This window comes from Meriones unguiculatus, chromosome 11 (genome assembly GCF_030254825.1).
Source record: "Meriones unguiculatus strain TT.TT164.6M chromosome 11, Bangor_MerUng_6.1, whole genome shotgun sequence".
Lineage (NCBI taxonomy): Eukaryota > Metazoa > Chordata > Mammalia > Rodentia > Muridae > Meriones > Meriones unguiculatus.
The window spans coordinates 15,929,627-15,950,134 of NC_083359.1; the positions used below are offsets into that span (position 1 = coordinate 15,929,627).

A 20,508-nucleotide genomic window follows, 5' to 3' on the forward strand; every position below is an offset into this window, starting at 1 on the left:
TCCTTGTAGCTCTTGCCCCTGACACCTCCAGCCCATAGTCCTTACCCAGTTTCAATGAGATAGTTCATCCCTTTTGTTTAAATCCCCCGTGACGGTGACGGTGACGGCCTTGTTCCATCAGAGTAAGGTCTTCACAGCGGCCTCAGGCACTGGCTCGGCCATCATGTCAGTCACCATCCTCTGCCTGCTGCCACCTCAGTCACAGGGAGCTCTCTGTTGCCTCTGACCTGGGCATCTGCATGAGAACTCTGACTGACCACCCAGGGTTAAATCCTGATACCTCTTGTCCTGCACATTGCCTTTCCTCCGGATGCTTATTGTAATCCACAGGGGGTGCGTTTATCACCAGGGCCCATGAAAACTGGACTGTCCAGTCTTGAATGTGTCCTGTTGTGGTCTCGGGGTGCAGAGCATTGCTGCCTGGAGTAGATGGGTGAATGCAACAGACCCAAGCTGAGATGATGTCCTCAGGGAGATACCTGGGAATTCCTGCTTCTTCAAATTTGCATGGCAAAGAAGGCCTGGCTGGGAAGCCATTTTCAGTGGCTTGGGAAGAGGGCACACAGACACCGCCAGGCAGCACTCTGGATTCTGGGGTTCTAAGTGGTTTGCCATAGGGTCAAATGTGGTACCCAGCCTTGGTTTCCCTTCTCTTACAAAGGGCATCTGCTGCCTGTAAGGACTGCTGAAAAGATTAGGGGAGAACAGGCACACTGCACAGCCTGGCTCAGCATTGGGTCAGTGGTCATGTCCAGCCTTCCTTCTCCCAGTCCCTTTCCCCACCCTGCTGTGACTGACTGTGCACTATCTAATCCAGCCACTGTCAACTGAAAAACAAAGTTCCTGGCTTTACCAGGTCTCTAGATACGAGAGCTGCAGGAGGGAAAATAAGAGGCAAAGAAGGGAGAATTAGAGTCCTGGGAGCATCTTTCAAATTCTCTTTCCCTTTCCACAGTGGTTTCTGCTGCAGAACCTGAGACCATGGCCAAAACAGCACAGGTAAGGCTCTTTTTCTTTTCCTCCTCCTCTTTCTCTCCCTCTTCCTCCTCTTTCTCCTCAAGGTCCTACCCTTGGGCCTGGGAACCCTAGCATCAGTAGGCTAGAATAACCCCAGCTACTCCCAGCTAAGCCATGTACCTTCAGATAAATTCTGCTACCTGCAGCTAACCAAGGTACCTTCAGATAACCCTTGGTACCCTCAGATAACCCCCAGTAGCTTCAGATTATTCTGGGTACCTTCTGGTAACTCCTCACCTTCAGCCTAAAAGGAGCAGAGGCAGCTCTAAATTCGTAGCTCTTTATGAGCAAGACACCAGTGATGACATACAATATCTGAAGTACAAAAGGATGTAAGTGACTTGGCTCAAGAACTGGAGAGTGCAGGGCTCCAGGACTGACTAGATCGGAGAGCTTGGATGATAGGGTGAGGAGGACTCTGTTTCTATTGGTACCGTTTTTCTAGATTGCTTCTTTCCTGAGGCCCCTCGTTGCCTGGCATGGGCATCAAGCACCTCCAGGCTTCTGTTCTCCTGTCTTTACAGACCAGGATAAAAATAGTGTAGCTTATTTCCAGTGGTTCCAGGTTTTTCATTGGCTGGGCCTGGGTGGCATGCCATTTGGAGCTGGAAGTTGAGTTGACCCCACCAGAACTATGTGGCCCCAGGAAGGGAAATGGGCAGCCAGACAGGCACTAAATCACAATGAGGGTCGCTTATGCCCGGGAGAGGTGTGGTCCATGCCATACCCATCGCAGTTGAGTTTTCCTGGCCAAATAGAGTGTTATCTCCTCTGTGGCTAAGGTTGGTATGAAGGATCCCTCTGTGTCAGGGTTTGTCTGAAAAAAGTTCCAGTTGGATACCCTTCTCCTGCAAACCTGGCATGGGAAGGGGAGTATAAGCTGAGGGACCCCAGCTGACCCCCTTTGGTTGCTTACTCCAGCTCTAGAACATCTCCATCTAGTCACAGAGCAGAACTCTTAACCAGTGGCTGAACCGAGAGCCAGTTTCCCTTCATCCATCCTTGTGACATGACACCCAATGAACCAGGGACAGTCGCAGTTGGCCAAGAGTAGCATTTATATGATGCAAGACAGATCCTCAAAATAGCTCTCGCTCAGCTTCTCTCCCCGTCCCTAAGGAGCATGCCCGGTCCCACAGCCTCTCTGATCAGGCTCATCAGGAAGAGTAGTCGTAATTGTGGGCAAAGCTCCAGGACGTGAGCTGTTGCTGCTTCCCGCCTTCCTATGTGTGCACAGGCAGGAACTGAGAGGCATTTCTGAATGACTCAAGCAAACAGGTCAGGCTGAAAATTCAGTTGGCTCATAGAGCCTCTGCAAGCGAGTTTCAAGATGGCTGAGCCTGAGGGGTCTTTCTTGCCCTGGTGCACTGTGCTTTAGTAGGATGCGAAAGAGGTCTGGGCTGATAGGAGGACACTCTTTGGGTTACAGGAAGGGTCTATGGGAAACAGGAAAGGTCTGCGACAGACTGGCCAGATCAGAGGGCCAGAACTGAGAAAGAATGAAGTGCAGTTGGAACAAGGAATGTAGCGGATTCGGGACAAAGGGTAATTCAGGCGCTTGGTTGGCAGCAGCCTCAGTAGGGAGAAGGTTGCAGAAGATAGTGTTAGGAAGATGTAAAGAAAGAAGTTTATCTGTTGCCGTGGTTCTCAGCCTTCCTCAAGCTGTGGCCCTTTAACACAGGTCATCGTATTCCTGCCCCATAACTGTAATTGTGCTACTGTTATGAATTGTAATGTGAATATCTGTGTTTTCCGGGGGACCTTTGTGAAAGGGTTGTTTAACCACCCCCAAAGGGTCACGCCCCACAGGTGAAGAGCCACCAGTCCGTTGCCTGCCTTTAGCACTCTCTGCAGTGAACCCCACACACGTGCACACCCACACACCCCTGCAGACACACAGCACATTGCTCACACTCCCCGGGTCTAGTCACCCCACTTCCTTCCACCATGAAGGTCCTTCCTGTCACCTTCCAAAGAGATGAACTCGGGACCCAAAGGCAGGAAGGAAGAATATGATTCCATGGAATGCCCCAGGAGATATGGCTCTGTGGGCTGTTCAGTAGTGAGGCTTGGGGTTGGAATGCAATAGTGAATATAAAAGGGCTTTGCAGGCTGGGCGTGGCAATGCACGCCTTTAATCTCGGGACTCGGAGGCAGAGGCAGGCTGATCTGTGTGAGTTCGAGGCCAGCCTGGCCTACATAGTGAGTTCCAGGACAGAGACAACTTGTCTGGGGGGGGGAACAAATAATAATAATAACAATAATAAAACACTTTGCAGACAGAAAGAGAGGGTGTGCATGTCCTGGGACCCTAGCAGCTGCAGGATGAAGTGGGCTTCAGAGATGGTTATGGTTACTCTCTGCGCCAATCGTCTGTCTAGGGGATGTTTATCTTTGCTCTAAGAAGGCCCAGGACACCTGCAGCAGCTGGGGTGGGGCCTCACAGGTGGGAGCCCCCAGGGCCCAGGCTGCTCACCACCTGACAACAGGGCCTGTTAAATATTTCAGGGTGGAAAGCTCTTTTCTCTCCACTCCCTCCATCTTGGCTATCTGCATCCAGGATCCTGTCCACATGGGGTGTGACAGTCTGATTACAGGTGGCTTGGGCGGCTGCACAGGTGGCATTTAGGCATGTAAACTTCCCACAATGGGGTGAGTCATGACCTGTGGGAGCTCAGCCCAGATGTTCTGAGGGACTGTTTCTTTATCTTTATGTTAACGGTTAGGGCTAAGCACCACTTTGCTTACAGCGCCCATGATGGGAGCACAGGGCTGGCAGGCAAGCACTGAAAAGATAGGGTTCTTGAGCAGAGCGCTACACGGGACACTGAACCAGATGCTCTCTTAGTTTGCCTCTCCATGAATACTTTAGCCTGTGTAGGCTATTAGCCATCTCCCCAGTGTCACACTGACTGTTTCATCTTCAGCCCAAACAGTACCAGAGCCCACCCACACCATCCATGGAGGAAGAAGGGCAGAGACGAAATATCCACAATAGGGAGGAACGCATACCTGGTACTCTGTCTTCTGTCTCGGATGCCCAAGCTCTCTAAGGTCACAGGATTGAAAACTGCCTCCTACAGGGGCTGGGAAACACGAGAGGCACCTGCCCAGGCTGCACAGAGCTGACTGTGAGCTTTCAGGAACCTTCTCAGAATCTGTCTTGACACTTGTTACCTCTGACACATCTCCAGTAATAAATAATCTCAGTTGTCAGCTTGATGAGATCTAGAGCCACCTAGGAAATGGTCCTCTTGTTATGCCTAGGAAAGGATTCTTCCCCCCCCCCCCCCCCACCAGCATCTTAAAAATGAGGCAAGGTTTTGTCTTGCTATGTGGCTTTGACTGACCTGGAACTCACTGTTTGGACCAGGCTGTCCTCCCAAGTTCTGGGATTAAAGGAGTATGCCACCATGCCCTGTTTGGGAGGATTATCATAATTAGGTTAATTGACAGTAGGAAGGCCTACCCACTATGGGTAGCGCCATTCCCTAGGCTGTATCAAAAGGAGAAAGTGAGTTAAGCACAAGCATTCATGGTTCTCTGCTTTTTTTTGAGACAGGGTTTCTCTGTGTAGCCTTGGCTATCCTGGACTCCCTTTGTAGAGCATGTGGCCTCAAACTCACAGAGCTCTGCCTACCTCTGTCTCCCCGGGTACTGGGATTACAGTCATGTGGCACCGCCATCTTGTTCTCTGCTTTGCAACAGTGGAAGCAGTATGACCAGCTGCCACCCTAACTTCTCCATCACGATGGACTACACTCTTGAACCATGAGCCAGAATAAGCCCACCTCTCCCTTAAATTGCTTTTGTTCAAAGTATTTTATCACAGCAACAGAAATGTGACTAAGGCATCCTCACTACTGACCTTGAGAAAGGCATCAGTTCAAAACTGCTGCAGCTTGAATGCTTCTAACCTACACAGAAGATGGGTTGCATAGTTAAACTTCCTAAATAAAAAATGAAATAAACAAAATAAGAGCCAAACCCTGGAGAGAGTATCCTGAGGAGCATCTCTGTTCAATGGAAAGGGACAACAAGGCCAGGCCCGAGAGCCTTGCTCTGCCCATGCCCTGACGTAGGAGGCATGCCCAGAGCAGCCAGCGGGACTGCAGGCGGGCTCTCGATATCATTACCACACACGAGGTTTCAGACTCTGGGCATCAGCTCCTAAGCACTGTAACCTGGGCTTCTTCTCCCCAATGTCCTCACTGTATGCCAGGCCTCTGCCGTGTCTCCTCTGTTTGGGAATTTCCACGGCCTCTCTCCCCAGCACGGAGGGCAGCAGTTACTCATCCTGTAGGACTTACAGGAACTCAGACATCATCTCCAGGAAGTCAGCTCTGATCTGCTCAGCATGTACTCTCAGTAATCCACTCATCTCTTTCTGAAGCAAATACCGATGTGTGCCCAGATGTCCTAGGTCAGTGGTTCTCAACCTGACTAATGCAGTGTGTGACCCTCTAATATAGTTCCTTGTGCTGTGGTGACCCCCAACCATAAAATTGTTGCCATGCTACTTCATAACTGTAATTTTGCTACTGTTGGGAATCATGATATAAAATATGATATGCAGGATATCTGATATGCGATCTCTATGAAAAGATCATTCAACCCCCCCCAAAGGGGTTGTGACCCACAACTGAGAACCACTTTGCTAGGTCCAGTGCTAGGGGCTGGAAATACATCAGTGAGCAAGACAAGCACAGTCCCAGCCTTCACAGGGTTTCTTCTCCAGCCCCTGGACTGGACTTAACTGACTGGATTATGGTTGCATGTGTTACTGTACAGCTCCCACAGGACTGCGAGCTCTTTTAGGTCCCTGGGCTCAGCACTTAGTAGGTTCTCAGTGAGAAATGGATGGATGCATGTGAGTGCTGGTAGTTGGGTGGATGGTGGATAGTTGGGTGGATGGATGGGCATGTGGATAGGTAAATGGGTAGCTTGGTAAATGGGTCGATGGAATGGCAGATAGGCAGACCGATAGATTCATGGACAGAAGAACAGACAGATAAGTGGATAGAAGGATAGATTGCAGCATAAATGGACAGATGGGTAGGTTGGTGGTGGATAAGCTAATGGATGACTGGTGAATAAGTGGGTGGCTCTAGTTTCCCTGGAAACGAGAGTCTGTGTTGGAGAAGCCTTTGGGGTCTAGGCATGGTGGGGTGCTGGTGGCGCCTGTGTATAGCTTGAAAGTGAGTCAGCATGGCACAAAGAGAAACAGGTCTCCAAAAGCAGCCATCCCAGCAGGGGAAGCAGATAATAATATAATATTACATAACAGTATATTATATAATAACCCATGTTTAGTCTTCAAGGAGAGGCAGGCGGGCATCACTAGCTGAGGAAAAAGCTCTAGGCTATTTGATGATCCATGCTAAGGAGTCAGGCTGCGCCCTCCCCTGCCTGCATCCCTCTTTAGCATTCTCTACCTCAAAGGAGAATATCTTCATTTCTTCATTCAACTCAGTTACCGCTAGCAAGCCCTTTCTGGTCTCCACTGCTAAGCCTGTGCTGGGTGTGGGGATCCACTTTCTCCTATGCAGCCATAGCTCTTTACAGTGCCTGTACTGTAGAGTCAAGAATCAAAAAGCCAGATGTGAAGATGTGATGTCACATGCCTATAATCCCAGCACTCATGTGGCACTGACGGGTCCATCAGGAGTTCAAGGTCAGCCTTGGCTACACAGTGAGTTCAAGGCTAGCCTTGGCTATGTGAAACCTTATATTAAAAAAAAAAAAAAAGATCAAGAGGAAGGTTAGACTAAAATTCTTTAAGACCCTTTGCAAAGCAGGCATTCTTCTCTGATACTGCTAGACCAGGATATAGAGAGAAACACCAAATGGTCAGGCTGGAAAATTCTAGAAGGTACTGCCTTTTTTCTGATAACAGGGACTTGAGGGCCTCCTCTCATCAGTCTCTGAACCATGTACAGACCAGGCCTGACACTGGACCTCAGGTCCCTGGGTCAGACTATCCAGGGTGGCACTGTGCCAATGCAAATGTAGCAGGCCTCAGAAGGACTGAAGAGGGCAGAGGGAGCAAAGGCGGGAGGTAGGGCCAGCATACGCCATCCTTTGCCTGGTCTGCTGTCTGGCCTGTTGCTCTTTCCTTGCCCAGGACTGAGATCGGGTTGCAGGGGATTCACGAATGGCGGGAAGAAGGCTGTGTCCCTTTCTGGTCACTCGCCCTTTGAGAGCTTTAAATAGCAGCCCTGCACCCACGCATGCATACCTCTGAAGAGCCAGCTTCTGTGACCGAAGGCAGAGGACAGACAGATGTCTGGCTGGGCCCTGTGGTAGGAGCCATCAGGAGACACGGACTGTGGGAGGACTCGTGTTTTGTCTGTCCATGTCATACTCCTTGAAGGCACAATCTGTGGGCTCCCCGGACTCCAGCTGCTCCTCTGCCTCCAGCCGCTCCTCCGCCTCCAGCTGTTCCTCCATCTAAAAAGCCTTTTCTAATCTCTTTTTGGAGCTGGTATTGAGTTTAGCGGTTTTTCTCTGTAACTTGCCTCTCTCTTTACGTAACTTGTCTCTCTCTAGGTGTTTACTATTTATGGTTCATCTCTGCTACTGGGTGAGGGGCTCAACAAAATTAGCTCTTTGCTCTTCCTGAATCTTCAGTCCTTGGCCTAGGGCCTGGCACAGATTACGTGCCATGTGTCTGCCCAGTAACAGCCCCTTGTCTATTGGAATCACCCGTGGTTCTCCATACTGTATGGCTGACCCACATCTGATTCTTCCGTGAAGTAACCCATTGTGCATTCAGCTTAGATCTGATGTCTAAGGTCTCTTGGCTCTCTGCCCTCCTCTCCTGGCCTGCAAGGACCCTGCCAGCTTGTCCTCAGATGCCAGTTCACAGCTCAGTTTACTGGGCCCCCAGGACCAGTGCTCCTCTTGGCATTGAACTTGAAAACAGTTCTGGGTCCCCTTGAGTAGCTGGCAGCTATGAAGTTTGTACTGCTGAGGACAGAAGGGAGCAGGGAAAAGGGCTGGGGTCTGTGGGACTCCTTCTCAGGGTTTGGTTAACCTTAAACACTCGCACTAACCTTAAACACTTGCTAATATAATTGTATTAATAGAGATGAAAAGCTTTGTAAAGGGTAAAGTGCTGCCAAAAAAAAAAAAAAAACAGGAGTGCTAGGGAGAGATGGCTCAGACAGTAAAGGTCCTGCTAGGTAAAACATTAGTTCAAGCTCCAGAATCCAGCTCCCCCACCCACAGGCACCCCAAAAGAGCATGGGAGTGCAGTGCTGGAGAGGCAGACACAGGCCACCTGTGATAGATAGGTGAGCCCAGGCCGCTGAGAGACCCTGTCTCAAAAAGTAAGGCGAGCTACCTGTGGTGGTGCACTCCTTTAACCCCAGCAGAGGCAGGTGGATCTTTGTGACTTTGAGACATGCTTAGGTCTACATAGTGAGTTCCTGGACAGTCAGGGCTATGTAGAAAGACCCTGTCTCAAAAAACCCAAAACAACAACAAGAGGAATGGTCTGGCAAGATCTCGGAGGGTAAAGATGCTCATAGCACCAGCCTGAGAACCTGAGTTCAAGGCCAGTGTGGTCTACATAGCGGTTCCAAGCCAACCAGGGCCACACAGCCAGACCCCATCTCAAAACAAACACACCAACAAATAAAAAAACAAGGTAGGGGATGCCTGAGAAACACTACCTATGGCTGACCTTTGACCTCTACCTACCACACATTACTATCACACCACAGGTGGGGGAGGGGAGCTCTTGTCACTCACAGGGATCACTTCCAGTCTGCCACTCAGCCAGACTTTTAACCTCTTCTGCTGGTGCCAGGTAATGAAGGGCGGTGAGCCTTGGCCAAGCTGCCCTCCCTTGGAGGAATGGCCCTGTCCTTTGAGCAGGCTGGTAGTCCAGAAGAGTCCGCCACACCCTTTCCAGGTGACCTCAGCACTTGTTTTTCCTCTGGGGAACAGAACCGAGCCAGGGTCTTGGGTCAAAGGTCAAAACTCAGCCTCCGCTTCTCTCTCCACAGGGCGCCATGTACCGAGGTTCCATCCATGACTTCCCAGACTTTGACGCAAACCAGGATGCCGAGGCTCTGTACATAGCCATGAAGGGCTTCGGTAGGTGTGGGCTACCCGACAGCGGGCCCTGCGAGGAGGGAAGTGCATGGAAGACGCGGCCTACCCAGCTAGAGCACCAACAACAAACCCAAGAAACCATTCTGCCCATCAAGTTTGATGAGCCATTGTGTTCACTGGGGTTATTTACAGGAGCATAGGTCACCGCAAAACAGTTGCAAAACTTAAGAACAAAAAAAAAAAGGAAAAACCCACTCATGGGTGACAACTCAGGAAGGCTACAACCTTAGCGCCCTCTGCCCAGCTTCCAGACAGCTCCACCAGACAGCCTCGCCTCTCCCCAGCTGTTGTTCCTACTTTAATAGTCTTGGGGAGGGGCCTGAGGGTCCAGGTATCAGTCCCCGAGCGTCCGAGCCTTGTAGATTTCATGAGCTTCTAAATCTTAAGGGCCTTCCTTGAGAGATTATCTCCTTTCCATGGGAGACTACTCAGCAGCAGTAGGGGGAGGGGGGAAGGCCTGGGATGTTGCAATGTACTTTTGTTTTGTTTTGTTTTGTTTTGTTCCTGTTGCTGGGGATTGTGCCTGGGACCTCACCAATGATCCCTGTGACTAGCTTATTTAATCTAAAAAAAAAAAAAAAAAAAAGGCCTCTTTTTACATTTTAATAAATTTACAATAAAATGTCAAACTGCTGAAGAGTGATAAAGAATACTGATGCCTCACCCATAGGCCTGAGCTTAAGGAATGGGCCTGGTTAGTGTAGCTGGAGACCTTGGCCAGTTGGCGCCCTCCTGGTGACTCCGCTTTCTTCCGGGTGACCACTGACCTTTGCTACCTTTGCTTGCCTGCAGTTGGAAGAACACTGGGCTGGGCATTAGGGCACCTGGGTTTTTCTAAGTCACGTGTACTGTGAGGCCTTTTGGAAATCCTTACCTGTCTCATTTGCCGCTCAGAGAGCTCAATCAGGGACCCTCTGAGTGCAGGTGTTGTGAATGCAATGACCCGCTCTGTGTGGGGACTTATAAGTGCCTTTAGACCAGTGGTTCTCAACCTTCCTAGTGCTTTGACCCTTTAATACAGTTCCACATGTTGTGGTGACGCTCAACCATAAAGGTATTTCCATTGCTACTTTGTTTGTTTGTTTTCTATTGCTACTTTGTAATTTTGCTACTGTTAAGAATTGTAATGTAAAGAGCTGATATGCCACCCCCTGCGTGGGTCACGACCCACAGGTTGAGAACCACTGCTGTCACCTCCTTGTTGAGCTGGGATGGCTTCTGCTGTTTCCTGCTGGAGCTACAAGGAAGCAGCTTTGGGGGGATTGGGGTGGGGTGGGAGGCTGGGCAGGGTGACAGTGTAACCAAATGCAGTGGACTTATATCTTGTTGAGGGGAAGTTGAAATAAGCATAATAGAGACTAGAGTGGGAGAAGACTCGTTACCTACAGCAGTCAAGACAGCCTGGCAGTCATTTCCAAGCCAGCGCTCTCGCTGAACAAACTAAGCGTGGGGATTTTAATGCGGGGCTGTACAGATCACATATCCACAGTCCCATTCCTGAGAGTGCTCATGTTAGGAGTACAGTCTCAAGCATGTTTACCTTTTGTTTTGTTTTGTTTTGTTTTTGTTGAGGCAGAGTTTTTCTGTGTAGCCCTGGCTGTCCTGGAACTCACTCTGTAAACCATGCCAGGCTGGCCTTAAACTCAGAAATCCACCTGCCTCTGTCTCCCTAGTGCTGGGATTAAGGGCATGCGCCAGCCACCACTGCCCAGCTCACATGCTCACTTTGAAGTGACAGAAGTACCTCTGGGAATGCTCCGTTTGCATCATGAAGCTTTGGTGGAAAACAGAACTACATTTTGAAGGCACGTTAACATGGAACCTGAGGGTACCACCTTGTCTTAGTCACTAACAAGTGTCCTCAACTCTTCTAGGCAGTGACAAGGAGGCCATCCTGGAGCTGATCACCTCCCGCAGCAACAAGCAGAGGCAGGAGATCTGCCAGAGTTACAAGTCCCTCTATGGCAAGGCAAGTAATGGCAGCCGGAGGGCCAATGTGGAAAGGAAGCCTCCTGTCTTGTTATTCAGGATCCTTCCCCAGCACTCTTCTCCGGCCCTGCCTACATGCCAGCTCTTCTTTCTCTGTTCCTACTTGTCCCTCACATGTCATCTGAGTCATGTCATCTGAGTACCTTGCGCTGGGCACTCTCCAGGTGTCGGGCCTGCTCTGAGAAAGCAGACCTGTGCCGTGGCCAACTCTCTACACTCCCGGATTCTGGGAGAGACAGAGAGTGGGAACAGACAGCAGTAGGGAAGGGCAGGGTTGGGGCTTGAACTAGTACTTGCTACCTGCATGACTCGGAGCAGTGGCCTGAGAGAGCAGTGGCTCCAGAGAAGTGGTTCTCAACCTGTGGGTCATGACCCCTTGGCAAAACCTCTATCTCCAAAACCGCTACAGTTACGAAGTAGCAATGAAAATAATTTTGTAGCTGGCGGTCACCACAACATGAGGAGCAGCGTTAAAGGGTGGGGGCATTAGGAAGGCTGAGAACCGCTGGCCTAGAGTCTTCGCTAAGGGACAATGGCGCATCTCCTCCCGAGAGCAGGGTTCAGCAAGGTGACTAAGCCTTGGACTGGGCAGAGAAAGTACTCACTTATCCCTTGTTCCTGCCATGGTGCTCCCCCACCTTCAGGACCTCATCGCAGACCTGAAGTACGAGTTGACAGGGAAGTTCGAGCGCCTGATAGTAAACCTGATGAGGCCGCTTGCCTATTGCGATGCCAAAGAGATTAAAGACGCCATCTCGGTAAGACACCTGGGCGTGGGCGTGCAACGGGGGTGCAGATGTGGCTGGGGTGGGAGTTCTGGGCTTTACCACTTGCTTCCGATCAGCCCCTGCCCACCCGGCAGACGTGTCCTGCTTCAAGAGGCAGCCTGTCCCAGAGGGGCTTCCTAGCCTTCTCCAGCCTGGCAGATGTAGACAGACGCTAGGGGAAAGTAGGCCTTATAAAATGGGGCCTTGGTCTCAATCCCCCCTGCCAGGATTTATAGTCCTGGGAAAGTGGAGACGTGGAGACAAATGCTATACGGCATAGCGTAAGCTGACAGCAAATGAAAATTCGTCATTGCAAGACGCTGGGTGTTAGACTCTGAGTCTGATGAGAACAGCAAGCTCCAGGTTTAGTAACAGGCCCTGGTTGAAAAACTAAGACGGAGAGTGATAAAGGAAGACCCCTGAAGTTGACCTCTAACTTCTGTGCGCGCAAAGCCCCCGATTTAGGGTGTGTGACTTCAGTGGTAGAATGCCTGCTTGCATGGGTAAAGCTCTGGGTTTCATCCCTAGCACCCTAAAAAAAAAATGTACACAAAAGCCTTTGATTATATCAGGAACTTTACAGTTTATGAAGCCTATGACCTCTGCCACCATTGAGTTCCCGCACATAGACTCGTTCGTGTGTGGATACACTTGGGGCCACGTGAGAAGTTGCTGCCTTCTCAGTGTGCCTTAGAACTCGGCAGAGCAACAAAGAGCGTTCCCACTGTACAGATGAGAAAACTGTGGCCAGAAAGATAAAGTCATCCTTGCTGCTGTTGTTGCTGAAGCTTTTATAAATGTTCATTTTATGTACAAAGTGCTGGCATGTTTCCTTCACTGGATGGGTAACTTGGAAAATGCATTCAAAGATCACCCAGACAGACTTAATAAACACGTGTCCTCCTTGGACTGACTAAACTGTGTCAATGCACATTGAGGCTCTATTTTCCCATCAGTTTTCAAGGACTGTGCTAACAGAGCAGGAATGTCCAACCCTGTCATAGTCTCTGCAGATGGTTCCACGGAATACACCGATGTCCCCCTTTGCTTTCTGTTGTGACTCTAGGAGGGAGAAAAGAAATACAGGATTGTACTGATTTTTTTGTTGTTGTTATTTATTGAGTCAGGGTATCATGTAGCCCAGGCTGGCTTTGAACTCCTAAGCCTTCCACCCCTATCTCCCAAGTGCTGGGACTAGAGCTGTGTGCCTACCATGCCTGTTTTTGTGCAGTGCTGGGTCAAACCCAGGGCCTTATTGCATGTCAGGCAAGCACTGTACCAACTGAGCCACATCCTTAGCCTCAAGATCTCTTAGTGAGAAGTCATGACAGCTGCTGGACAGGTGGAGCTAGAATCCATGCCTTGAGTCTCAGTGTGGTAGCTCCCAAATGATGCTGAAGAGCTGAGCCGAAGACACCATGGGTGCAGGCAGTATCACTATCCAGGCTGCTCTGAGCTCCCCTGTGGTTAAGGACTTCCCATACTGCTCTGTCCCACGTGTTCCTTCTCTCCTGCAGGGCATTGGCACAGATGAGAAGTGCCTCATTGAGATTTTGGCTTCCCGGACCAATGAGCAGATCCACCAGCTGGTGGCCGCATACAAAGACGGTGAGATGGACAGGAAGGACACTCAGCCTGCAAGGGTGGAGACAGCAAGACTAACCATCCGCCTTCCTTCTGACCTATCCATCCCACTAACCATCTGGACTCCATCCACTCCTCCATCCACCCACCCATCTGTATCCATCATCACACTACCCCACCCATCTAGCAACATCCATGATCTCCTCTCACATCCATCCATCAGCCATCCACTCACTCATCCATCCATTCACCATCTACCCACCCACGCATCATCCATCAACTCATCCATCTGACATCTGCCCATCGTTCACCACCTACCCATCTACCCATTCTTCCATCTGCCATCTACCTACTGTTCATCCATCCATCTAACACCCATCTGTCTTCCAGTTCACATACCCACCTATCCATCTACTCACCCACTCACCTATCCATCTGCTTGGCCATTTCCATCTACCCATATACCCCTCTATTTATCCACCATCCTTCTGTCCATCCATACAATAAGTACCTGTTCTGTGCTGGACAGTATGCAGGTTCTCAGGAAATGGTGTTAGATAAAAACAGTGTAGTCTCTGCCAGCTGGAACTTGCAGACTCATAAGATAATGATGAGTCTCAGAGAAAAAAATAATGATGACACACAGCGGTCAGATTTTACAAAGGAAATGAACAAGAGCCAGACTTTCCCAAGAGAGGGCCTATGTCAGAGAAAGCCTGTCTTAAGAAGAAGTGAGGAGCCTGTTGTATAGAGAAGGAGGAGGTAAATGGTCCTTCTGGCAGAGGGAACAACAGCATAAAAACTCCTCTGCGGAAGTGAGTTAGGTGGCCCAAATGAAGCTGGGGAGGTAGAGGGCAGGCTAGCACTATGGAGGGCTTTGTAGCCAAAAGAGAGGTGATCTTTTCCTCAGAGTCCAGCGGCAAACTGGTGTTACAATCAGATAGGGGCTTTATGACAGATCCCTTGTCACTGTGGGAGGAACCCTTTGTCCTGCTGGGGTCAATGACACAGTGGTGGCATAAGGGGACAGAAGTAGGAAGACTCCGCTTCATCGTGTCACAGTGCCAGCCACCATGAAGAGACACGTGTGTCTTTTCATGGCAGCCATGCAGATTGGATAGGGTTCATAACAATAGCTAATCTTATGGGTCGGGTGGGGATGCAGAGCAAAGGGCCTCTGTTCTGGATCCCGGAGGCTTTGGGGGATGAGATTAGATTCCCTGTGTTACTTCCACAGCCTATGAGCGGGACCTGGAGTCTGACATCATTGGAGACACCTCTGGCCACTTCCAGAAGATGCTGGTGGTACTGCTCCAGGTGGGTCTGTGTGCAGTACAAGGCCCATTTCTGCAGCTCTCCCCATGTGCTCCATGGGCGCCTTTAACTGCTTCTTAAACAAGTGGCCCAGGAAGACTGCAGAGTATATAGACCACCTCTATGCCGTGGCCCTCTTCACTGCCCGTCACATTTGTCTCATCCTCTAGAGCCTGAGAGATGGCTCTGAAGCCTGGGCTCTATCCATTGGTCTATCTTTGTCCCAACATCCTGCTTTACACAGGCTTGTGGCCTGCAGAGACCCGGATGCCTCACTCACAGCCTTCTTCCCCCTTCTCATGCACCCTTCTTCCCTTCTGTGGCTGCTGCTTCAGCCGTGCACAGGGACCTGCCTGTACTGCCTACAGCAGCCAAAATCTGTTTCTCTGATCTGATGGGGGGCGGGGTGCTCTAAAGAGGCTATAAACTACATCACCATGACTGAATCCAGCCTGCTGTGTTGGATTGTTTTTTTTTCTTTCTTTCGTTTTTCTACACTGTACATTTGAAAAACACACAAAACAGCCAGACATGGTGGTGTGTGCCTCTAATGTTACACACACATATGATCTTAATCATATATATGTTGTTAAAATCTTAAAGAGCAACTTTATGCTGATTATTAATATTCGGGAAAGGGGAGATTCTATTCAAAGGCCAGATTTCTGGATTCCTTTGATTCGTAAAAACTTTTTTGCTACAACAGGCCTGCAGTGGCCGGAGAGCATGTCCCCCTGTGCCTGCCCTGCCCTGGCCTTTGTCTGCTTGGCCTTATAGGAAGGCTGTGACTACCGACTCCAAAAGGACAAGCATTGCTGTGACTGAACTCCAACCCCAAGGTGCAAACCATCTGTAGCTTTGCACGTGACTCAGACCACTGCTCTGTTCCTTCTTGCCACTCTTGTCATTCCCATCCCCACTGTTTACTGGTTTTCCCCCAGTTTGCCTCCTCCTCTCACCCCAACAGCCTGCACCCCATGTTAACCAGCCAGGGAACTATCGGGATTGGGGAAGTGTGACCTTTGCCCCCTTTCCAATGTTACGTGTTCTGGAGAGGAGATTCCTGCCCTGCAGCTTGGAGTCAAGGAATGTTGCCTCCACATCTCAAAACTAACAGTGAGGTGACACTGATTGTAGACATGCCAGCTCTGCCACAGTCCCCAAGAGAGATGAGGGCTTTGAGCCCCTAAAACTTGAGAGGAAGAGGCCAGCTGCAGGCCTGGCATTGGCAGGTATAAAGCCCAGCATGGCTAGCCCAGTTCCTCTTCAGACATCTTCCAGTTGCTAAGCTCCCTCTGCTGGGTGGGGTCAAGGGCCTGGGCAGTTCGATAAAAGAATCAGGAAGATTAGTATTTCACAGCTCAGGAAGTCAGAATTTAGGATCCAAGTCCCAAATCCTCATGGGTAAATTCTTGGGTTAGGGGGAGTGGGAGACCCTAACATTAGCAGTTCTAGGTTGGACACGATTACATGCCTAGAATTCTAGCCCTCGAGAGGTAGAGGCAGAGGATGAGTGTGCATTCTAGGCCAACCTGGTCTGTGTAGTGAGTTCTGGACCAGTCAAGGCTACATAGAGCGACCTTGTGCCATCTTTTACTCCTTGGGTATTATTGTCATGAAGTGATCTAGAGAGTGCCTTGCCATCTAGAGCTCTGTTTTCAAAGTCCAGGGCTTTTGTTTGCTGCCCTGGAATAGAGGTACCAGAAGGACCTTGGGGTCATTCCCAGGACTCCTGTTTGGTCAGAAAGAGGCTCCCTATGACTCGATACAAAATAAGCATTGGGCATTTCTCCTGATTCAGTCACACTTCTGGGCCTCCCCCGGCTCCACACATTAGAAATACACATCCCCTTGTCTCTCCTTCCAGGGAACCCGGGAGAATGACGATGTTGTGAGTGAGGACTTGGTCCAACAGGATGTCCAGGTAAATGATGCTCATGGAGCTCGCCATGGCTCAGCCAGGAGCCTTATGGGAGGGGAGAGGTCAGGGGCCTTGGGATGGGGTAGAGGTGAAGTCCTTTATATCAAGCACTAGAAATACCTGAATTGCAGTGTGGCTTTTATAGGGCTTCAACGGGAGAAGGATTTAGGTTTCTAGCATAGGGGACTTAACATGGCATGTTAAGTCCACAAGTGTTTTGAGGTAAAATGGTGGTAAACCATTTGGGGTAAAACCAAGGTGGACAGTCTCTGAGGAACAACACCCGAGGTTGACCTTCTGACACCATCCCCCACCACACACACAGAAAGAGGAAACTATGGGAGCTTTGGGAAGGGAGAGAAGGAAAGAGCATTCATCTGACATACCACAGGGGTGTTTTTGGAAGAAAGGGGACGATAAAGATTGTGCTGTGGGAGCTTCCACAGAAAGGAGGATGGGAATGTGCAAGGGTGAAGGGGTCACCAGTAACTGCCGGGTTCAGGACCAAGCAGCTGTTCTGAGTGGCTTAGCCAGTGCATCCTGTCTCCTTCAGGTTTGTTCTGTTAAGTCTCTCGTTTCTTCCTTCTCAGGACCTGTATGAGGCAGGGGAACTGAAATGGGGAACAGACGAGGCCCAGTTCATTTATATCCTGGGAAACCGTAGCAAACAGCACCTACGGTTGGGTGAGTTCTTGAAAACCATCTCAGGTGACGCCAAGAACCGCTCTCTCTTTTCCTTTTCTGCTGACGGTGCTCGGGAGCCACATCATCTCCAAACCAAATGCTAGCCCTGTTGTGTGAGGGGTCGTTGCTTACCTAAGTCATTATCAGGCCAGTACTAGCCCTGTCTCAAGATAAGGGTCCCGCACAGCACACATGACACAACTGTGTCACCTCGCAGCCCCCTCACCAAAGTGCCAGCCTCAGCCTCCTGCTAGCATTGGACTCCCGGCAATTACACCATCCCTTCCAAGAGTCTCTGATCTTTTCTTGTTGCTATGGCAACACTGGTAGATGTCATGTTTGTCTGTCTATCTGTCTTCCTCAGTGTTTGATGAGTATCTGAAAACCACGGGGAAGCCCATTGAAGCCAGTATCCGAGGGGAGCTCTCTGGAGACTTTGAGAAGCTGATGTTGGCCGTGGGTATGTACTGGGGGCCGAAAAGGGGTCTGGGATGTCATCCTAGAAGTAAGGGGATAGGAAAAGGATTCCCACGGTGTGGAGCTGGAGGAAAACAGGTGGTAGAGGCTTGGTTGAACAGCGTGGCTGAGACTGGGAATGGGAAGGAACGGAGCCTCAGACACTGACGCCTTGTGCTATGTGACAAGAGTAGAAAATATCCACCTCAGGTTGGGATAATGCTCACCAAAGGCCTTTGCCAGGAGGTCGGAGGGCCTTTGCCAGGCACCACGCTGTGTTGTTTTTAGAGGGCAAAAGCTAGCACCTCCATTATCTATCTCCACTTAGCAGAAGAAACTGGGTTGCATAAAGGGTGAGTCCCTTGTCGAGGAATGGCTTTGTAATGGATCAGGGTCACCTTGATTGATGAGTCCAGATTCAAACCTTGGGCCTCTCACTAACATCCCACTCAGCTGGAGCAAGTCATGTAGCCCAGCTGGGCCTTGTCTTCCTCATCTGTTAAATGAAGGTAGGAGGGCTGGCCAGACTTAGCTGAGGTCTTGGGCTAGTCTGGTATTTTAAGAGTTAGCATACCTGGACCACAAGTCAGTTAGGTTTTTGTTTTGTTTTGTTTTTGTTTATTTAGTTAGTTAGTTTTTGGTTTGTTTTGACTTTTGGTTTTTCAAGATGGGGTTTCTCTGTATAGTGTTGGCTGTTGTGAAGCTAGCTTTGTAGATCAGGCTGGCCTTGAACTCACAAGGATCTGCCAGCCTCTGTCTCCCTTAGTGCTGGGATTATAGGCATGAGCCTCCATGCCCAGCTGTGTTTTGTTTTTGATACATGGTCTCATTTTGCCCAGGATGGTCTTAAATTATGAGGTCAGCTGAGGCTGACCCTTGACCTTCTGCCTCTGCCTCTGTTGTAGGTAGGACACCATGCCAGTCTTCTTTGAGAAACTGAAACATTCTGTACCCCTGAGCTGAAGCTGAGCTACTTCCCCCCTCTCTCTCTTTCTTTCTCTCTCTTCCCCTCTTCCCTTGTGTATAAAGCTAGAGGGACTCTGACACTGAGGGCCATTAGAATCAAGGTTTCTTCCTGCCTTTAAATTTGGTGGTCTCTAATAGTTAGGAACAACCTGCAGCACACACGTGTGCCATCCCATCGTTAGGCAAGATTGCAAGTTTAGGGCCTGCCTGGGCTATGGGAGTGAATTTGAGGCTAGCCTGGACAAATTGGAAAATGCTGTTTCAAAATAAAAAGTAATGAAAGGATGTGGGCTGTATCTCCATTGTAAAGCACTTCCCAGCACACCCAGAGCTGGAGACAGAGGGGAGGGAAGGCAAAAGCGAGTGAGCTAGCCCCTTGGGCACGCCTTCCCCTCTCCCAGGCAATGGGGATAATTCTTCCTCCTCTCCATTTTCCTTCCTTTTTCCCCAGTGAAGTGCATCCGCAGCACTCCAGAATATTTTGCTGAAAGGCTCTTCAAGGCCATGAAGGTATGTTGTGTTGTTGAACCCTAACAAGTTAATTCAGCCCACCAGAGTGGGAGGTAATGACAGATTGCCAAAGGTTGTCCTCTGACTGCCAAACACTTTCCAATGTTTGGTGAGTTCGAGAGATGGCACACTGGTTAGGAGCACTTACGGCTCTACCATAGGACCTGAGTTCAGTTCCCAGGGCACCTGTATCTGCTCACAACTGCCTCTGACTCTAATCCAAGGGATCTCATGCTCTTTCTGGCCTCTGCCATCACCTACACACATACGGCATATATATAGGCAGATACATAAATAAAAGTCCTTTTTAAAAAGCCGCAAAAAAATAACTAACCAGAATATTCCTGTGCATATCAGACCACTTTAGGAAACACTTTGGCATCTGTCGGTAATCTTTCCACATTCATAAGGCTGATCGTTATGACCAGGCGGCTGGTTTCCCTCTGTGTGGGTGAGTTTCAAAGGACAGCGTTTCCTAGGCTTTCACGCTTGACACAGACACCTGTGACACTTCCACGGCACATCAGAGTAAATGGACTTTTGTAACGAGAGATCCAGGAGCTTGGGCTGTCCCCTGGCAGAGTGGATGTCAGACATTCCCCTTGCTCTGGTGCCAGAGTGAGGGTGGGCTGCTTAGGGGTGATGAGGATAGTCAAGTGTGGCAACCGCATATGAAGGGGGCAAGATTGGTATTGTGACAAGGCAGGGCACAGCAGAGCTTCAAGTATGGAAACAAGTACGTGGTGAAGACAAGACTGGTGGCGCTCCAAAGTGAAGGTCACTCTGCCTTCTTTGTACCTGGCTCGAATTTCTTATTATGAAAATGCTAGTTCTGCCCACGCTGGTCTCTCTTGTCACCTAAGCCTCTGAATGCTGTCCCACATGCCCTCGTGTCTTCCAGGGCCTGGGAACTCGAGACAACACCCTGATTCGTATCATGGTCTCCAGGAGCGAGCTGGATATGCTTGACATTCGGGAGATCTTCCGGACCAAGTACGAGAAATCTCTCTACAGCATGATCAAGGTGAGCAGGCTGTGGCAGGTGGGGAGGGGAGCAGAGAGCTTCCACCACCACCCAGGTCTCAGGAACCTCTACACTTGGGTTTTGAGCATCCCAAGAGCTTTTGCTTTAGTGCATTTTCGAGGAAGTTCAAGCAACAAGGGAGCTGGTGGCAAGAG

General features: G+C 49.9%; 1 protein-coding gene across 3 annotated transcripts in view; it reads left to right on the top strand.

Moving 5' to 3' along the window:
* Window positions 1–20,508, top strand: part of Anxa6 (annexin A6) — a 50,649-nt gene that overhangs the window by 10,061 nt on the left and 20,080 nt on the right. For 2 of the 3 annotated variants that reach the window (XM_021634584.2, XM_021634585.2), the window contains exons 2-12: window positions 956–999; window positions 9,030–9,120; window positions 11,013–11,107; window positions 11,772–11,885; window positions 13,412–13,502; window positions 14,716–14,795; window positions 16,660–16,716; window positions 17,304–17,397; window positions 17,762–17,857; window positions 19,271–19,329; window positions 20,231–20,353. In XM_021634584.2, coding sequence (XP_021490259.1) covers window positions 982–999; window positions 9,030–9,120; window positions 11,013–11,107; window positions 11,772–11,885; window positions 13,412–13,502; window positions 14,716–14,795; window positions 16,660–16,716; window positions 17,304–17,397; window positions 17,762–17,857; window positions 19,271–19,329; window positions 20,231–20,353 — 918 coding nt within the window. In that variant the 5' untranslated portion in view covers window positions 956–981. Of the gene's footprint in view, window positions 1–955; window positions 1,000–5,290; window positions 5,441–9,029; window positions 9,121–11,012; window positions 11,108–11,771; window positions 11,886–13,411; window positions 13,503–14,715; window positions 14,796–16,659; window positions 16,717–17,303; window positions 17,398–17,761; window positions 17,858–19,270; window positions 19,330–20,230; window positions 20,354–20,508 lie in introns of all 3 variants that reach the window. The other variant, XM_060363689.1, reaches the window with a different exon arrangement.